General features: G+C 36.8%; 1 protein-coding gene across 1 annotated transcript in view; it reads left to right on the top strand.

Moving 5' to 3' along the window:
• gda (guanine deaminase) overlaps nt 1-17,435 on the top strand; it is a 120,701-nt gene that overhangs the window by 63,618 nt on the left and 39,648 nt on the right. The window contains exons 3-8 of the mRNA XM_039750727.1: nt 3,817-3,988; nt 8,451-8,538; nt 10,120-10,225; nt 10,379-10,406; nt 15,487-15,594; nt 16,342-16,449. Coding sequence (XP_039606661.1) covers nt 3,817-3,988; nt 8,451-8,538; nt 10,120-10,225; nt 10,379-10,406; nt 15,487-15,594; nt 16,342-16,449 — 610 coding nt within the window. The remainder of the gene's footprint in view (nt 1-3,816; nt 3,989-8,450; nt 8,539-10,119; nt 10,226-10,378; nt 10,407-15,486; nt 15,595-16,341; nt 16,450-17,435) is intronic.

The following is a 17,435-nucleotide window of genomic DNA, read 5'->3' as shown; positions in this document are numbered from 1 at the left end:
ATCCGCACCTGTTATTTATACCTGAATTTGTTATTAGTGTTACAACTATCAGTAGTAAAAATATATAGATCTTGTAAATGAAAAGAAATACCGTATTTTTCATACTAGAAGACGCACCTGGCCATAAGAATCACCTAGGTTTAGAGGAGGAAAACAAGAGAAAAAATATTCTGAACCAAACAGTGTACTAATATATTTAATAAAATATAGCAGAATAATATTTCAACCATGTAAAGTCAACAACGGTATTAAGAACCATCATCACTGTCATTAACAAATGAGGAGAGACTTTAAGGTTCAAGCACTCTTCTAGTTTTCTGGTAACCCATGAACTCCTCATCGCTAGTGTCAGAATTTATGAATCTCAGTTGCTCACAATCACTGATATCACTTTCTTTGCTATCTTCATATATGATACTATCTTCAGTTCCATCTAAGGTATTGCTAATGGCAGCTTCCACCTGCAGCTATAGACTCTTCAGTACACGAGCAACTCTCCACGTTAGTGTTTAGATCTGGATGGTGCATGTGCCCAAAACATTAACATTTATATGTTACTTATATAAAAGCCAGTTCAAATGTTATATACCTTGATTTATTTACTTACTTCCTACAGCGTAAAGTCACAAGTAGACTGCAGAGCTTCCTGTGTTTGATCAACATGGGCATGATCAAAAAATACACGTGTAATGCTACAAAAAGTGCACATTGACACCTCAGTTCGTAAGCAATGGTACGTGAATGTAGTCAGACTTCCTTTTTGGGCACATACACCGTCCAGATCTAAACACTATACAACTGACAGAATACAACTGAGAGAATAAAACTGAATGAAAAACAACAAAGCTAACCTTTACAAGCTGTAGACACGGAACACACAGGAAATGCATGTGTTCCAAATAACGATATAGTATTTATAAAAGGTGTCATTTTGCTTGACTTCTCACTCTATACAACTCTAAGCAACTGATATGCAGGTAAACAGACTTGAGCTGAGAAAACTGTGCAGCGGTGGGGAGATGTGATAGCAGGCTGCTTGCTGCTTATCGAAACATTTACAAGACAAAAGACACTGATGGAAAGGTGCAAAGGGATTTAAGGTGGGACAGATTTACGAGTTTTTTCGTAGGCTTTGGTAATTCTAGTTTTAAGCGTCCCCAGGGGTTTCTCGTGGGCCTACCACTTCCTCTTCTAACAGCTGTCACTACCACTGACAGGTCAAGTAATACACATCATGGTCTGTGACGCAATATTTGCTCCATAAGATGCACAGACATTTCCACCCACTTTTGGGGAAAAAAAGGTGTGTCCTTATTTATATTTTACTCCACTGCAATTTAATGAATTGGTAAATAGGTAATGAAAAAAAAACCAAAATAAAGGTTTCATCATCTCTCAAATTATCATGGTTTGTATTTCACTGAATTAGCTTGGCATCAATTCAGTAAACTAGTTAATCATGCCAGAACAATAATATAATTTATAGCTGTAATATCACAAAAACTAGGAATGTTTAGTAGACTGATTTAAGACAGTGATGCCTGAGCTGTGAGAGAAGAATGGAGCTGAATCTCTTCACCTAAAGGGAAGCATGATTGAATTTACTGAACTTTTAAAAGGTAGGATTGGTGTTAGTTAGGTTAATTAACTTTAAAATGTTTTCTTCATCAAGGACATGTATCTGCATTTTGACAATCGAAAATATCTTTAATATGGGTGAGCAAATTGCTTGTAATTTAATTGAATTGTTTATCTGGTAGAGGTTTGGAGAAAATAGGAATCATAAAAGTTGGATAAGCTAGGGTGACTTGACAAAAGCTGAAATCATAACCAGGTGAATTGAATCATAAACATCCATCTATCCATCCATTATCCAACCTTCTATATCCAAACTACAGGGTCACGGGGGTCTGCTGGAGCCAGTACCAGCTAACACAGGGCACAAGGCAGGAAACAAACCCCGGGTAGGGCACCAGCCCACCGCAGAATCATAAACATGTAGTTTTCAAACAAAGATACACTAATTATTTACTTCAGTTTTTAGACAAAGTCACAAAAAAATGTTAATGCACCCCCACACTCTTAAATAGCAGAGCACAAGATAAGTCATCAGTTGAAACAGCAACAGGGAATGATCCACATAAGCAAAGTTTAAAGCAACACAATAACATCATCAACAAGGCAAAACAACAGAATACAAACAATAAAGAAAAATACATTTCAAAAGTTTACACTAAATACAAACGCTCCATAATTCAACAAACTAGTACAACATTATTAGCACTCTCAAAACACAAGTTACAGTTTTTAAAAGGGAAATTTGAATGAATTTTAGGAACCATTTCTTTGTACATATAACTTATATATGAAGAAGAAGCTTTCAAGTAGTGTAACTGAAAGGAAAACCTTGTGGCCCTTTAAATACTAAATTGCTAATATTTCACAAGCATAAAGTGAGTGGGGGTAGGTTTGAATGTCCTGTACTTATGTGAACATTTCTTTTATTCTTATCCGGCATTTGTTGATGAGGGTTGTCTAACACACAGGTATTGTGAGTCTCTTACACACACTGTATTTGGGGTATACACATAGTGTAATGGGATTGTGGAACAAGCAGTCCCTGTTACCTTCTTTAGAATAGAGGAGCAGCACTCAGAAGAAACCTGACATCACTTCACCTTCAAGCCCCATCCTCCTGGACTGCCAAAATAATGGAAAGGATGCAGCAGCAGAAGCTTCTCTTTTGAGCATCAAAACTTATCTATATGAACATTCTGGTTATCACTCATGTCTCCACTAGAGGGTATCAAATCATCACTCTTGTGAATTATTTCAAGCGCTTAGTGTTCAATGCAATCTCCTAGTTGTCCCAACTCTTCCTGGCTTACCTTGTCTATTCATTTCTTTAGAATTAAATATGAGAACTGAGTCACAGTAAAAAACAATGAAAATACAGCATGCTGAACAAAGGTGGTGGACAGCTTTCTTGGGAAGTGACAAATGTAAGGAAGAATATGGCAGGAAAAAATAAAATACTAAAGAAAGAAATCTCGCAGTAGAAGTACTGTATCTTGATGTACTTGCATCTACTGTTGAAGTAGTTGTAGAGTTTAAAAATAAAATGGTAGAAAACTTGCATACATTTTTTGACATGTGTGTTTCTTGTTTGTGAGGAAAAAATGATGTTTCAGTAAAATTGGGTAAACAGCCCTAAAAATGCAGGTCACAAACAGGACTGTTGCAAGAACAATATAAGAACTGCAAGGAACCCACTGAATGTGCTTCATAAGGCTTACATTGCCATGGACTTTCACATTTATTAATATTGAAATTTCATGTTAATTTCAAGATTTGTGATTGAAATGTGTGATATTAAAGGAAAACAAAACCTAAAAATAATGGATTGTGATTGTTGTACCTAAAGACTATATCAATGGCACCTGTTGTTCTGGCAGTATAGTGCACTAGTGCCCACTAAACGTTTTAGTTCTTGATTTCTATCACATCTCCCCTCTCCTTTCTTACTGTTGAATGTTAAGTCATAATATCTGCATCAGCAGTCACTTTAAATGCAAACTCTTTGTTTTAAACACTTCTTACATTCAATTTTGTTCTATAAGATATTTTGAGATTAATGCAATTTCTAATTTACAGACTGTTTTAATTGTACATTGTATTTCTAGATTGTCCAAATAGCCCTACACTAAATAATATAATTGTCAGAATAAAGAGTTTTGAATCTATAAAGTTTATAAAGAATTAAATAACTACTGTATTATACTCGCATTAGTATTTGCTTGCTAATTTATTTTTCAGGGACTTTTTCATTCCCGGCATGGTTGACACCCATATTCATGCATCTCAGTATACCTATGCTGGAACAGCTCGAGATTACCCTCTCATGCAGTGGCTAAAAGTGTACACCTTTCCAACAGAACTTAAATATGAAAGCAAAGAGTTTGCTGAAGATGTCTACACCAAGCTAGTGGTAAGGTCAATCATAATTCCTAAGTCCGCTCACCTGATTTTCTCTTAGTGCACATTTTTGAATTCATGTTTATCATCAACTTTGCCTTTGTATGTTACTTTGAAAAAAAATCAACTTATAATAAATTATCTTAGTTAAGCATTTGCATAAATTTAAAGAAGTTTTTAATGCAGTAAATGACATATGTACCAAAACTTTATGTTACAACTGAGATGTTTGAGTTTCAGAAAAAGTAAAGTAAATTTGCAAAGATTTAGATATTTTTCAATAATTAATCATGTGAAAAAATCATAATAAATCATAGATTGCAAATAGTAAATTTGGGTACAACTAGTGAAACGAGATACATCCTGCCTATTAACAATTGCCAAGCTCTTTATGTTCCCCATCTCTTAATTGTCCATCCATTATTAAATCCACTTCATCCAGTTCCTGGTTGTCAATGTCAGACCTTATCCCAGCAGCATGAGGTCCAAGGCATGAACCATCATTGGATGGAGTATCAATCTATTGCAGTGCATTTTTAATACTGTTAAGATAAATCTAAACATTATAATATGTCTACATATATATTTATATATATATTGTGACTGCCCAGAGTTTTAGCAGCACCACAAACCCTGGACATAATTGATACTAACACAGTCACATGTTCAAATATATTGATTTAATTCTATTCAGTACATTTACAGGCCCATCCAGAATGCTCCTGCACAGCATGCCACAACAGTAAAGATCTTTCTTCTTCTCCTTCCTATTCCTCTTCCTCCAAGCAAGTGTTGTCCTCTGCTTTGTAACTCTGATTCTCTGAGGTGAAGCAGAGTGACTCCTTCTATCCAGGACCTGGGAATACTTCTGGAGCTTGGAGATGATCTGTTGGAAGTACTTCCATTTTCCTGTCCCAGTCCCATAAAATAGGGGCGGCAAATCCACATAGCTGATCTATGTTGAAAGTCTTAATGTATGGTAGGGCAATAAGCTGAGAAACAGAGCAAACATGGTCACATAGCAATGCACGGAACTGTTTTCACTCAGTTTAGTGGGAAAAGATGCATTTGCCTGTTATTTAGTATGGTATTTAAATAAAGATCTCTAGTAGAAAAACAAATATTAGACTTGTTTTTTGTCACGTATTGGCATTTGATTGAGCCATCAGATGTGTGTACTGGTTGTACTGGTTACAAGACAATTATGATGACAATATTAGCGATTACAATCCTAAAGATGTATCAGAGACAGAAATGAAACTCAAAGCGCATGAAGCATGCAAACCCTCAGCTGCGGCAATCAAGAAATAGAAAAGGGAGGTCGTTAGGTAACAAGGAGAGGAGTCTTACAGGCGGCTTTTAATATAGAAAGGTTTTCTGTGGAGAAAACACAGCAGTGTGAAGCAGCAATGATACATTTTGGTGTGTCTTTGTGTGAAAATATGCAGCAGGTGATATATTTACAAAATGCACCGAAACTCTGTAAGTAATGTTAACCACAAATATAAACAGACTTGATTTTACTGATGTGCAAGTGATTACCTGCATTATGCAGGTGAAGAAAAAAAGGTAAGTGTGAATGAGTCTTCAGAGAGCAATATTCTTTGTTGTTTACCCCCCAAAAAACTTTAAAACTCACATTTTGCAATTCTGAAATCGCCAGTGAAACTAACTTTAGTGTCAGTATTGTAAAATTGTATGGGGATCGAAACTTCCATGTTTAATACATGCCTACATGACCCATCTGTCTGTTCTGATAACTGATAGTGTTTCACGCTTACTTCCGTATTCATAATTTCTCACTGCTGTGTTTGGCTGATAACATATTACACATGCCACGAAGGTGACTGTGCTCTGTCTAAAAAAATAAAAGAAAACCTCTTGTGAAAAGAATTAAATAAAGGCTTGTCTAGATGAATTCTGACTAAACATTGAACATCACAATTTTGAAAATGTTCTTTTTATCGAACACTTGTTTGATCATTTTATCCTTGTTTGTTCCAATACTATGATTTTTGCTTAACATTTTCAAATCCGTACCATCTGATGATCAACTAACTAGAAAATACATAGTTTTTACACAGAAAGACATGTTTCTTGGTCTCAGTTGTAAGGTATGATGTTGATGGCCTATTCATGCATCCATTTACCATATTTTGCTTCATACAATATTAGGATTGTAAATGAGTGCTTGAAGGGTACCACACTTTTTCTTAAAGTTGCAGAAAAATTTCCTATTCTTAACAATTAAAAAGTATGCCATTGCAAAAGCTGATTTATCCTTATATCTGATACAAAATTAATAACCAAAAGTTATTAAGTGGAAATTATGGTGAGACATTGCTTTACACTACTGCCTCACATTTATTTACTTCTTAGCTTGCACCAATATCTAAGCGAAGTTTGCCTCTTCTGCCTGCTTACTGATGATTATTCCCAAAGACAGGCATAGTAGGGTGATCAGTGATTCTGAATTGACTTGGTATAAACAAGTGTGACTGTTCATGAGCATGCCTTGTAATCCCATTGTCCCATTCAGGGTTGTTTACTTCCTTATGTTCGATGTTCTCAGCAACACAGTAAAGGATAAAAAAAAACAAACAAACAGATTAAACGAATGAACAGCTCTAGAGGTATTGTATGCCTAGACAGACTGGCAGCCATGACTGACACTTTTTTATCTTATTTAAGACAAATAGCCACCAATGCTGCATGAAAGGAAAATAAATTAAACAAAAACCTTATGCAGGGTGAGCGAAAAAGAAGTACCACATTTCAAATGTTTACTCTACAAAAATGTTACAAGATGAAATAAATTTCATTACGGCACAAGAAAGGGTATACAAAACAGATTTTTTTCACTGTGTTTTTAAAATGATGTCTTCAAGGTGGTGGCCATCATTAGCGATACACTCTTCGAGATGATTTCTGAATGCTTGCATTACTCATTTGGCCATTTCAAGGAGAATAGCGTCTTTTAGGGCTTCAAGGTTTTGAGGTCTGTGTGTTTATACCTTCAACTTGAGATAGCCCCACAAGAACAAATCGATTGGAGCGAGATCATGCAAACGTGACGTTCCTGCACTACCTTCATTTTGTATGGATGAAAATTAAGGTCCTCGTGCAAAATCCTCCTCAAAGGCATGTTAGAAATGCCTAAGGCAGAAGCATGTTTGCATGCGGAACGTCTAGGAGACCTCAAAATTGATGCCCTTACAGCTTGGCTGTTTTCAGGCGTTGGTACAGTCTGAGGACGGCCTCCAGATTTTCTGTTCAATGTTGTACCTATATGTCTAAATATAACCACCCACTAAAGAATTGTTTTGTGATTTGGGACGTCACCGTTAGGAGGAATGCTGAAGTGTGTTTGGAAGGTGCGTTGCGTAGTGATGATGGATTCATTGTTTTTGAACGCTTTGACAGCAAAAGCACAGTGTGCACCGGACCAAGGCATGTTGCTAACTGAAAACTACAAGGGATCGCCTATCAAAGAACCCCTATCCCAGCCCACATGGCTGCCTCTACCTCGCACAATGACCTTGAGAAATGAGGTACTTCATTTTGGCTCACACTGTAAATACATTTTATGTTTTTATATTCATGTTTCTACAATGGAAAATTCTCTGTCAAAACCTTTCTTTCTCTGGATTACCATAGCTAATCATTTCACCACAATAACAGCAATATGATAATAATGCACAACTACTTTTCAGAGTCATTTACAAGTACAGAGTATCCCAGGCTTCTGAGCTATACTTTAGTACTGAGTGATTTGGAAAAAATGGAAGGCATAGCAGTCGCTGAAAGAAACTCCTGTTTTCTTACCTGTAAAGGAGTTCATTTCAGCTTGAGGGAAGCTTGACTTAATTTTTCTAACCATTGACTTCACATGCAGTTAATATAATGAAACAAAAAAGCTGTATTATGAACGTTTTTGACTTTGAATTCTGACCTGGTCACTGGCCATGTGAAATGTACTCATTCTTCCTGCGTCTCATGGTTTATCTCAGTATACTATAATTTTCTCACACATCCTGTAGACATGCAGTACAGAGTCAAGTTCTCTACAGACTCAGAAACTGGGATGGATGGATTGATGAAAGAGGAATTTATTATAATACATTTTTGAAGCTTATAATGGGGAATAGTTTGAAAATAAAAACTCTTAATTGATATTGGCTCATGTTTCATGTGTTAGTATCTGACTCAGAGACAAGACAATATCAGCCATAGCAAATACAAAAAACTATCCAGTGCTGAGACTGAACACAAGCATTTCCATTTGGTTGTATTTCTCTTGTTAATAATAAAGGTAAAATCTTGAATAATTTTTTATTCTAGTAATATTTTATGTAGACAAACAGCATATGTTGTTGATATTTAATTTGCTAAGTTGTATACGAGGTAAACAAAATGACTGATTTGTGGCACATGGATTTTAATATACAGAACTAAGAACTGTTTCTGTCCTTCAGAAAAGAACCCTGAAACATGGTACAACTACAGCATGCTATTTCGCAACTATTCATACAGATTCAACTTTGTTATTAGCAGAAATTGCAGGTAAGGTGGTGGTGCCTTCAGTGTTTATATTTATATCAAATCATAGGTCTAAAAGTAATCTAAATTAAATGTAATATATCTGCAAACAGAATAGAGACGTGTTTTATGTATCACAATGGAAAAAAGGGCTGAGGTTTCTGCTCACTGTAAATGCTTAACGTAGTAGGCAAGATCTACTTTAGCATCTTGCCCAAGTGGCTAATAGAGTTTCTCCTCTGAAATGACTACATTGACACATCTGTACAGAAGAGGAAGATTCGTGGAGTACCAGAGTCACAGTCAGCCCAGCTCATCCACAAAGCTTGTAGAGTAAGGGGACACCTGGTCGTACTGTGGTTGGACCTGAACAATGCCTATGGGTCCATACTGTACAGCTTGATCAAGATCACCTGGCAAAGACATCATGTGCCCAACAATATCAAAGAACTTGTCCTGGATTATCGTAATAATTTCATTTCCGGATCCATGACATCAGATTGGTGTAGACTAGATAAGGGGATAATAACATGAGGAACCACTTTGGTTGTCAAATCTGCAGAGGTGGAATGCCGAGGCCGTATGCCAAAATCACTTGTGTAGCAACCACTGATTAGGGCTTTCATGAATGATCTTACCGTCACCACAACATTAGTGCAAGATGGATCTTCCTAGAGAAGCTTATCAAATGGACAAGAATAAGTTTCAAAACAAACAAGTCTAGGTCACTGGTGCTGAATAAGGGGCAGATGGTAGATTAGTTCCGCTTTGTACTATCTAGCGACATCATACCATTCATCTCTGAGCAGCCAGTAAGAATCTGGGGAAAGTATTTGATACTAGCCTCAAGGACTCCATTTCTATCAAACAAAAACACTAAAGACCAGGAAGAGTCGTTTATGAAGGTTATCAAAAGATTTAGGGCCTGGGTCTACCAACATGCTATCTTGCCCAGGATCCTGTGGCTGCTGCTGGCATATGAGGTCCCTTTGGCAACAGTCGAGTTCATGGAGAAGACGATTAACAGCTATCTGCAGAGGTGGCTTTGTGTTCCACACTGCCTTAGTAGTGTAGTACTTCATGGCAGCAGTAACACCTTGCAGCTGCCCTTCAGCGGCCTGAAAGAGGAGTTTATGGTGTTATGCACAAGAGAGGCACTTCTATGTAGATACTCGAAAGACCCCAAAGTGGTTGCAGCAGGTATTGAAGTGAGAACAGGGAGGAAATGGAAGGCAGTGAGGCATTACAGGTGTCAGAATCTCGGCTGACACAGAGGGAGCTGGTGAGGAATGTGGCCAAAAAGCAAAACTAGAGAAGAAGTGAGTAATGTCATCCATTATTGATAAAAACAAAAAACTTAAACACAGTTCTTCATTAGTGTACATATATCCCTGGCCAAACTATTAAGGAGAATGCTACACAAAAATAAATATATGAATTATGCTTAACTGGTAATAATATTAAACATTTTAAATTGTGTTTCCTTGTTGTTGACAACAACGAACAACTTTTCTCATGAGCAATGACTAAGAAAATGGTTGATGTGAATGTTTAAAAGAATAAAAAGAATTATAGAAGTATAAAAAGAATACTTCATTTTTTTAGAAAAGCTGGGACAACGAGCATTAATTGGAAAGGTCTGCATGGATATAAATGATGCAGTAGGAAGTTACAGAGAAGAAACAGAGAAATGTATTGAGGAAACAAAAAGGTTAGTAAAACAGTTTTCACACAGACTTAAAGAATCACTTAATAATCACTGTAAGATGCAGTTTTGCTGGCATATAGCTATATGTGCTGTATATTTATTATTCTGTTTGTGAGAAAAATTACTTAATGGCTCATCAGTGTTTCTTGCCAACAGGTTTATTCAAGAATTTATTAACAGAAAGGTACGTTTTCATAAAATTGGAATCTAATCTTCTGTCATAAAATATTGAAGCGTACATATGCACTGCAGTATATTAGAAAGTCAGCCAATATAAATTAAGTTTTTTTACACTATTTAGCTATAATGGCCATCAAAGTTTATCCATTATAGGCTTAACAAGTCAAAAGTTTTGAAAGACAATTTATCTAAATCAAAAAAAGTCTAGACTAATAGTACTTCTACAGGCAGATTGCATTATTATTGAGAAGAAATTGAAAAATGATGGAGGGCAATGCTGTGGCATGGCAGAGAACATTGATTCTTAATATCACTTGGACTCATCAAATTCTGGCTATGGGTCAATATTTTTAGTCTGGAATTCTGATTTCTCCCCACAGACCAAAGATAGGAAATCAGGCCAATTGGTATCTCTCCACTGACCTGTTGACAGAGTGTGAATGAGTGTATTAGTTAGTGTGCCTTATAATGGAATGACTTCTTTTCCAGAACGTGCTGGGATAGATTTCTTCCTTCATGACCATGAGCTAGAAATTAAAAATGAAAAATTTAGGAGATAGGCGTGTCGCAAATTTTAGTCATGTTCAATGCAATAAAAATAACAAAACAGTTCACTGAGTGACCCAAGACTGCTAGGAAGTACAGATAAAGCAGGAGCAGAAAACTGAGCCATGGATTCATTTGCCAGTTTTGAAATTAGCAATTTCCATGTTAATATTTAGTTAGCTTATATGCATGTTGAATGCAGTGAATCATCCCAGCGGTTGTGACAAAGAAATATGAGGCAATTTAACTCTATTGATGACATATTAATATATCTTCAAAATAGCACATCTGTTTGATTTGATCTATAATTCAATGTTCTTGGTTACATTTTATTTGCTTTATTTGTTCATCCATTAAAATTTCTATTCCATATTCTGTTTTACTTGTACATATATTGCAGACAATAGTCACTTTCCTTTCCTTCTGAGTCTCATTTTTCTATGTGATGGTTTTAAGGATGTGGATTCTATCCTGACAGCACTGGATAAAACGATGGATGAGATACCAGTCTATTTCATGTAGAGCACACTCAAGCACAAACCTCCACGCACTTATTGTATGCCAAGTCTATTTATGACACGAGTTCTGTCAGTCTTTTGTCTTTATATATTTCTATGGTCTATTTAACCCATTGTTATTATTTTCTGTTTATCACAGTATTTAGAAGTCTGATTGTTAATTTCTTGATCTGTCACTTTTCTTTCACATTTTAAATTGTTCATTACACAATCTCTAACTACAGTATTAAAGTTCAAATGAAAACTGATTAACTGAAAATCCAAAATTACTGGAAAACTATCATTCTTGATACCTGCCAAATCAAATAACATTTTTGTTACATAAAAGCTCTTCAGTTACACTGCTTTATAGTGAAAAAGTTTACAAAAGGAACTTTAACCACCAAGAGTTCATTTTTAATGGTGACAAGTTAATCCTGGAAATGCCTAAATTATTAATCTTGCTCACATGTACACCTTGCAATACTTCCTTCTGAAATCCACATTAAAACTCTTAAATACCTCAACAAAGGCCAGAAGCCTATATTCTTCAGCTCCTGCCGGGTTACATTTATCCTTCAGCTTCTGGATCACTGCTTTTGAGAGGACTACCTTGAAATATAGCAAAGGCCAGAAGTTTATATCCTTCAAATCTTGCTGGGTTATAAAACACAGGCTGCTACCAGATCGTTACCTTTTAAAGAATTTTGAACAAATATGCCTAGCCAGGACTGGCTTTCCTTAACAGTTTGCAAGAAATACAATAACAGAGTCTACAATAGCTGCTATTACCAGGGTACAGAACACAGCCTGCTCCCAGATCACTACATCGAAATGAATTTAACCTGAACGAATACAGCTTACTATATTAAAACTCATCATTTGAGGAAGAATTGTTGATGTCAGTAAAGACAGCAGTATCAGTGATATAATACTCAAACTTTCTTTCATTTTAAACTTGTGTTTTTGCAGAGAAACTGGGCGTATCAAATGCTAGAAGTCAAAATAATAGAAAACATACAACCTGAATGATTCAAATCAATATCCATACAACAAGCCTCACCTCAGTAAAACGGGAGATGTCCATGTAAATTGAGAGGCCCTTCTTCTTCTAAAGGTGTTCTTTAGGAGTACATGCTATTGTGCAGACTTTACCCTCCTCTCTGTTGGGGAGCGTTTTCATTTTCTAGGAGGCACTGTACTTTCATCATCGGACAGCATGATTCATCACTGCATCTTCAAAACTGTCTCTGTCTCACATATGTCCTATTTCATCTCTGTCTCATACTAAACACTGTTTCTCACATCTCTTGTATCAAAAGCTGTGTGTCATCTCCTATGTATCAAAACTGAGTGTCATCAAGTATGTTCAAAACCCTTCTTATATCCAGCACCTTGGTAGCGGATTATGCACGATTTAATTAAATCAGCCTTAAGTCAGAGAACTGATCATTTTCTGATTTTTTGTCAGTTAAGTTATTTTAGCCAACTCTGAGAAACCTGTTGACGTGCGCGGCTACTGCTTCACCACCTGAGGCCACAGGTCCGCCATGCCCTCGACCCTCAGCAGTTCACATACCAGGAGAAGGTGGGAGCGGAGGATGCCATCATCTACATGCTACACCGATCCCTCTCCCACTTGGACAGAGGCAATGGTGCAGTAAGAATTATGTTTCTGGACTTCTCTAGCACCTTTAACACCATCCAACCTCTGCTCCTTGGAGACAAGCTGACAGAGATGGAGTAGATTCATACCATACAGACAGACCTCAGTATGTGCGTCTCGGGAACTGCAGGTCTGACATTGTGGTCAACAGCACAGGAGCGTCGCAGGGGACTGTGCTTTCTCTGGTCCTGTTTAGCCTACTGTATATACATTGGACTTCCAACACAACTCGGAGTCCTGCCACATGCAAAAGTTGGCTGACAACACTGTCATCGTGGACTGCATCAGGAGTGGGCAAGAGGAGTATATAGAAACCTAATCAAGGACTTTGTTAAATGGTGACTGAAACCACCTACAACTGAACACCAGCAAAACCAAGGAGCTGGTGATGGATTTTAGGAGGCCCAGGCCCCTCACAGACCCTGTGATTATCAGAGGTGACTGTGTGCAGAGGATACAGACCTATAAATACCTGGGAGTGCAGCTGGATGATAAACTGGACTGGACTGCCAATACTGATGCTCTGTGCAAGAGAGGACAGAGCTGACTACACTTCCTTAGAAGGTTGGCGTCCTTCAACATCTGCAATAAGATGCTGCAGATGTTCTATCAGACGGTTGTGGTGAGCATCCTCTTCTACGCGGTGGTGTGCTGGGGAGGCAGCATAAAGAATATGGACGCCTCATGCCTGGACAAACTGGTGAGGAAGGCAGGCTCTTTTGTAGGCACGGAGCTGGACAGTTTGACATCTGTGGCGGAGCAACGGGCACTGAGCAGGCTCCTGTCAATAATGGAAAATCCACTGCATCCACTGAACAGTGTCATCTCCAGACAGAGAAGAAGCTTCAGCGACAGACTGCTGTCACTGTCCTGCTCCACTGACAGACTGAGGAGATCGTTCCACCCCCACACTATGCGACTCTTCAATTCCACCCGGGGGGTTAAACATTAAAACTACACAAGATTATTGACTATTATACCTGCCTTGCACTCTTCACCTTGCATTTTTTAAATTGCACTGCATTTTTATTACTCTTTAATTAATATTTTTTTTATCAGTATGCTGCTGCTGGAGTATGTGAATTTCCCCTTGGGGATTATTAAAGTATCTATCTATCTATCTATCTATCTATCTATCTATCTATCTATCTACTACAAAGTCCCAAAAGCCTATTTCCCAACTTCTTAAAATCATATACACACTGGTTAGTTTACCTAAGCTTAAGCATACACATAGACATAAGAATTACAATCTTTTTAGTATTTGCTTTAACATTTACACTGCGGTGGGCTGGCGCCCTGCCTGGGGTTTGTTTCCAGTCTTGCACCCTGTGTTGGCTGGGATTGCCTCCATGACCCTGTAGTTAGGTTATAGTGGGTTGGATAATGGATGGATTTACATATTTTCCATCCATCTTACTTGCATACTTCCCAGAATTCTTTGTCTTTTGAAAAAACAATTGTCACTCTTATGACTCATAAAAATACACAAATAAAAAGAAATAAGATTTACCCCCATTACAGCAACTATCTCAGGTATATTACTTTGATTCCCAAGGCCCACGAGACACTCTTTTCTTTTTGAAAAAAAGTTTTAGACATGAAAGTGCTTCACCATATCATATAGTTCTGGAGTGATTACCTCTCTTGTGACTAGCAATAGACTAAATTCAGGAAACAACACAGCAGTGTCAATGCCAACTACAAAACAAAATGATGGTGGCTGCCTAACAAAATGACAGTATGATGGATAACATCACAAAACTAAGGATAAAAAAGTCAAATCACAAATCACAATAATAATTATTATTATAAATGTCACTTGAAGTGTCCCTGACAACTGTCTATGAAGACAATACATGTTATTTCCACAAGTATGTGTTTAATCCATGATGCATCTTTTCTAAAAAAAAGTGATTTCAATGAGCAAATAGACCAGATTAAAACTAATTAATCTCTGATTATTTGGTTGACTGAGTAATCAAACAGGAGGATTATAGAGATAATATTGTCACCTTGACTGCCATTTTGCATCTGAAATCCCCAAATTCAAGTAACTGTATAGTGTTTGTATATATTTACATGATACACATTTAGCATTCAGAATATGAAGATTCTCTGAATTATACAAAATGCAATGGATTAGCCAATGTTATGTTTCGTGTAATAATATAAAAGATAGAGTTGGAATTTTAGCTTTTTAACAGACATTTTTATTATAACCTGCAGTGTATTATTTTTGTGACTTTAATGTTTTTGCATGTCAATATATATTGAATGATTTGTGTTGTATGTGCCAAACTATAATAATCAATAGGAAAGCAAATAATTCTAATGTACGACTGAGCAAGAATGTCTAAGTCTCTGTTTTTCAGTATACTCTGGTGAAACCAATCGTAACTCCACGGTTTGCTCCATGCTGCTCCACTCAGCTGTTGAATGACCTTGGTCATATTGCGAAGGAGAATGATCTTCACATTCAGGTACACTAACAGGCAGGTCACTATATAAGACATTTTCCAGCATATGTTACAGTAGTACATCATGATGATGGACCATCCAACCTTCAGTTTCCTACTAATTCTACAGATTTGTCTAAAAAATTCCAATAGGTAATGCAACTTATAGTATAACTTACTACTTTTGAAAGCAATTTTATCTTTTGAAATATATCTATACCTAAACCAAACCTTTTGATTTTATTTAATAATGTATTAATAAGAGCTACAGCAATTTTCTTACATTAAGAAAATATTTTAGAACTTGTCTATGTAATCACTTTATTTTTTTTAACAACAAAAACATTTCTTTATGGTATGCTTTTCACAAAATGTGTTTGAATAAAATTTGTAAAGGGCAAAGTTTATTATTTAAATATTGGGAATAGATCATATTTGTTACAACTGAACAACAGAAAATAACATAATAATATGGTGCTGTGTGTGTGAGGGTGGGGATGCTAGTGCCAGTTTTGTGATATATTGCATTGGTTCTAGGACTTCTTCAAATCTTATAGTTTTATTTTACTGAAACTTGTGTTTGATTGTCATAATATAAAACTTCTTTTGTAATGCACAGATATGGAACATTTACATTTTTTTACTAAAGAATTATTATTTGGTATTATGTGTATTATAAGCCTGACCCAAGTTAGTATCAGAGTGACCATTCTAACACAGTGTCCTTATGTTTAATTCATATAGTACTATTTTCACTTTCATCTCTTCTAGAGTCATATAAGCGAAAACAAGGATGAGTTAAACATTGTGAAAAACATGTTTCCTGAGTGTGGCTGTTACACAGAAGTGTATGATAAACACAACCTTCTAACAAGCAAGGTCAGTAAGTATAGGAAAGTAAGAAATGTCATAACTTCTGTTATTAACCTGCACAATTCATTTCAGTGTTTTCTTTATTAAAACACTTTCTTATTTGCAAGACTTTTTATTTTAATAATTTATTGGTTATTTGGTCAGAACATTAATTACTATTGTTATTTTTTTCTTAAATTCTAATTACTCCTGGTACAGACCTGAAGATTTTTCAGATTATACTATGACCAACAGGGGACAATCCATTGCCCTAGACTCCAGACACAAGTCCACATTGCACAGCCTGTGATTCAAATAAAGTGAACCCTAACCCTAACAGATACCTTTTTCAGGTCCTTTCTTCAAAACAAGTATTCACAATCACAACCCCCAAATTAATTCTCCTGTACACTGTCCTCTGCCTCCTGACTCCAACTCACCAGGATGAAATCAAGTGGCTTGTTTTATACCAGAACCCAGAAGCACTTCCGGTGCCACTTGATTACACCCTGGAAGCATGTCTGGGTTAGACAGAACCACCTTAAAATATGTGAGTCCTCTCCCCACAGCTCCCTCTTGCAGCAGCTTTGTACCTCAACAGGGCTGTCCATCAGGACTACAATTCCCAAGGTGCCTCATGCATGTACAAATGGGAGCTCAACCTGAGGGATGCTGCCACCTGGTATACAGGTGTACTACATGGCTACAAGGACAGTCTTTCCCTGTCCTTCCAATATGTCTTCTTGGCCACGACTTGTACCCGCAACCTACCCAAGCGGAACACCAATCCATCCAATTCCCTCCCTTATGGCCTCCTGTCTGGGTAAGGGACCACACTCCCTCCTGGTCAAAATACCTGGTCAGGAAAATCAGAGAGAGCTCACACTTAACAGATTTCACCAAATTTTTGTCATCCTTCAATGGAACACACACACTAGGATTATGTCCACAAAGAACATTGCATATTAATTGATTTATATTTATGATTTGTAGAGTCCCAACTCTTTGAACTT

The sequence above is a fragment of the Polypterus senegalus genome, chromosome 4, assembly GCF_016835505.1.
Source record: "Polypterus senegalus isolate Bchr_013 chromosome 4, ASM1683550v1, whole genome shotgun sequence".
Classification (NCBI taxonomy): Eukaryota; Metazoa; Chordata; class Cladistia; order Polypteriformes; family Polypteridae; genus Polypterus; species Polypterus senegalus.
This window is presented reverse-complemented; position numbering and strand designations above follow the sequence as displayed.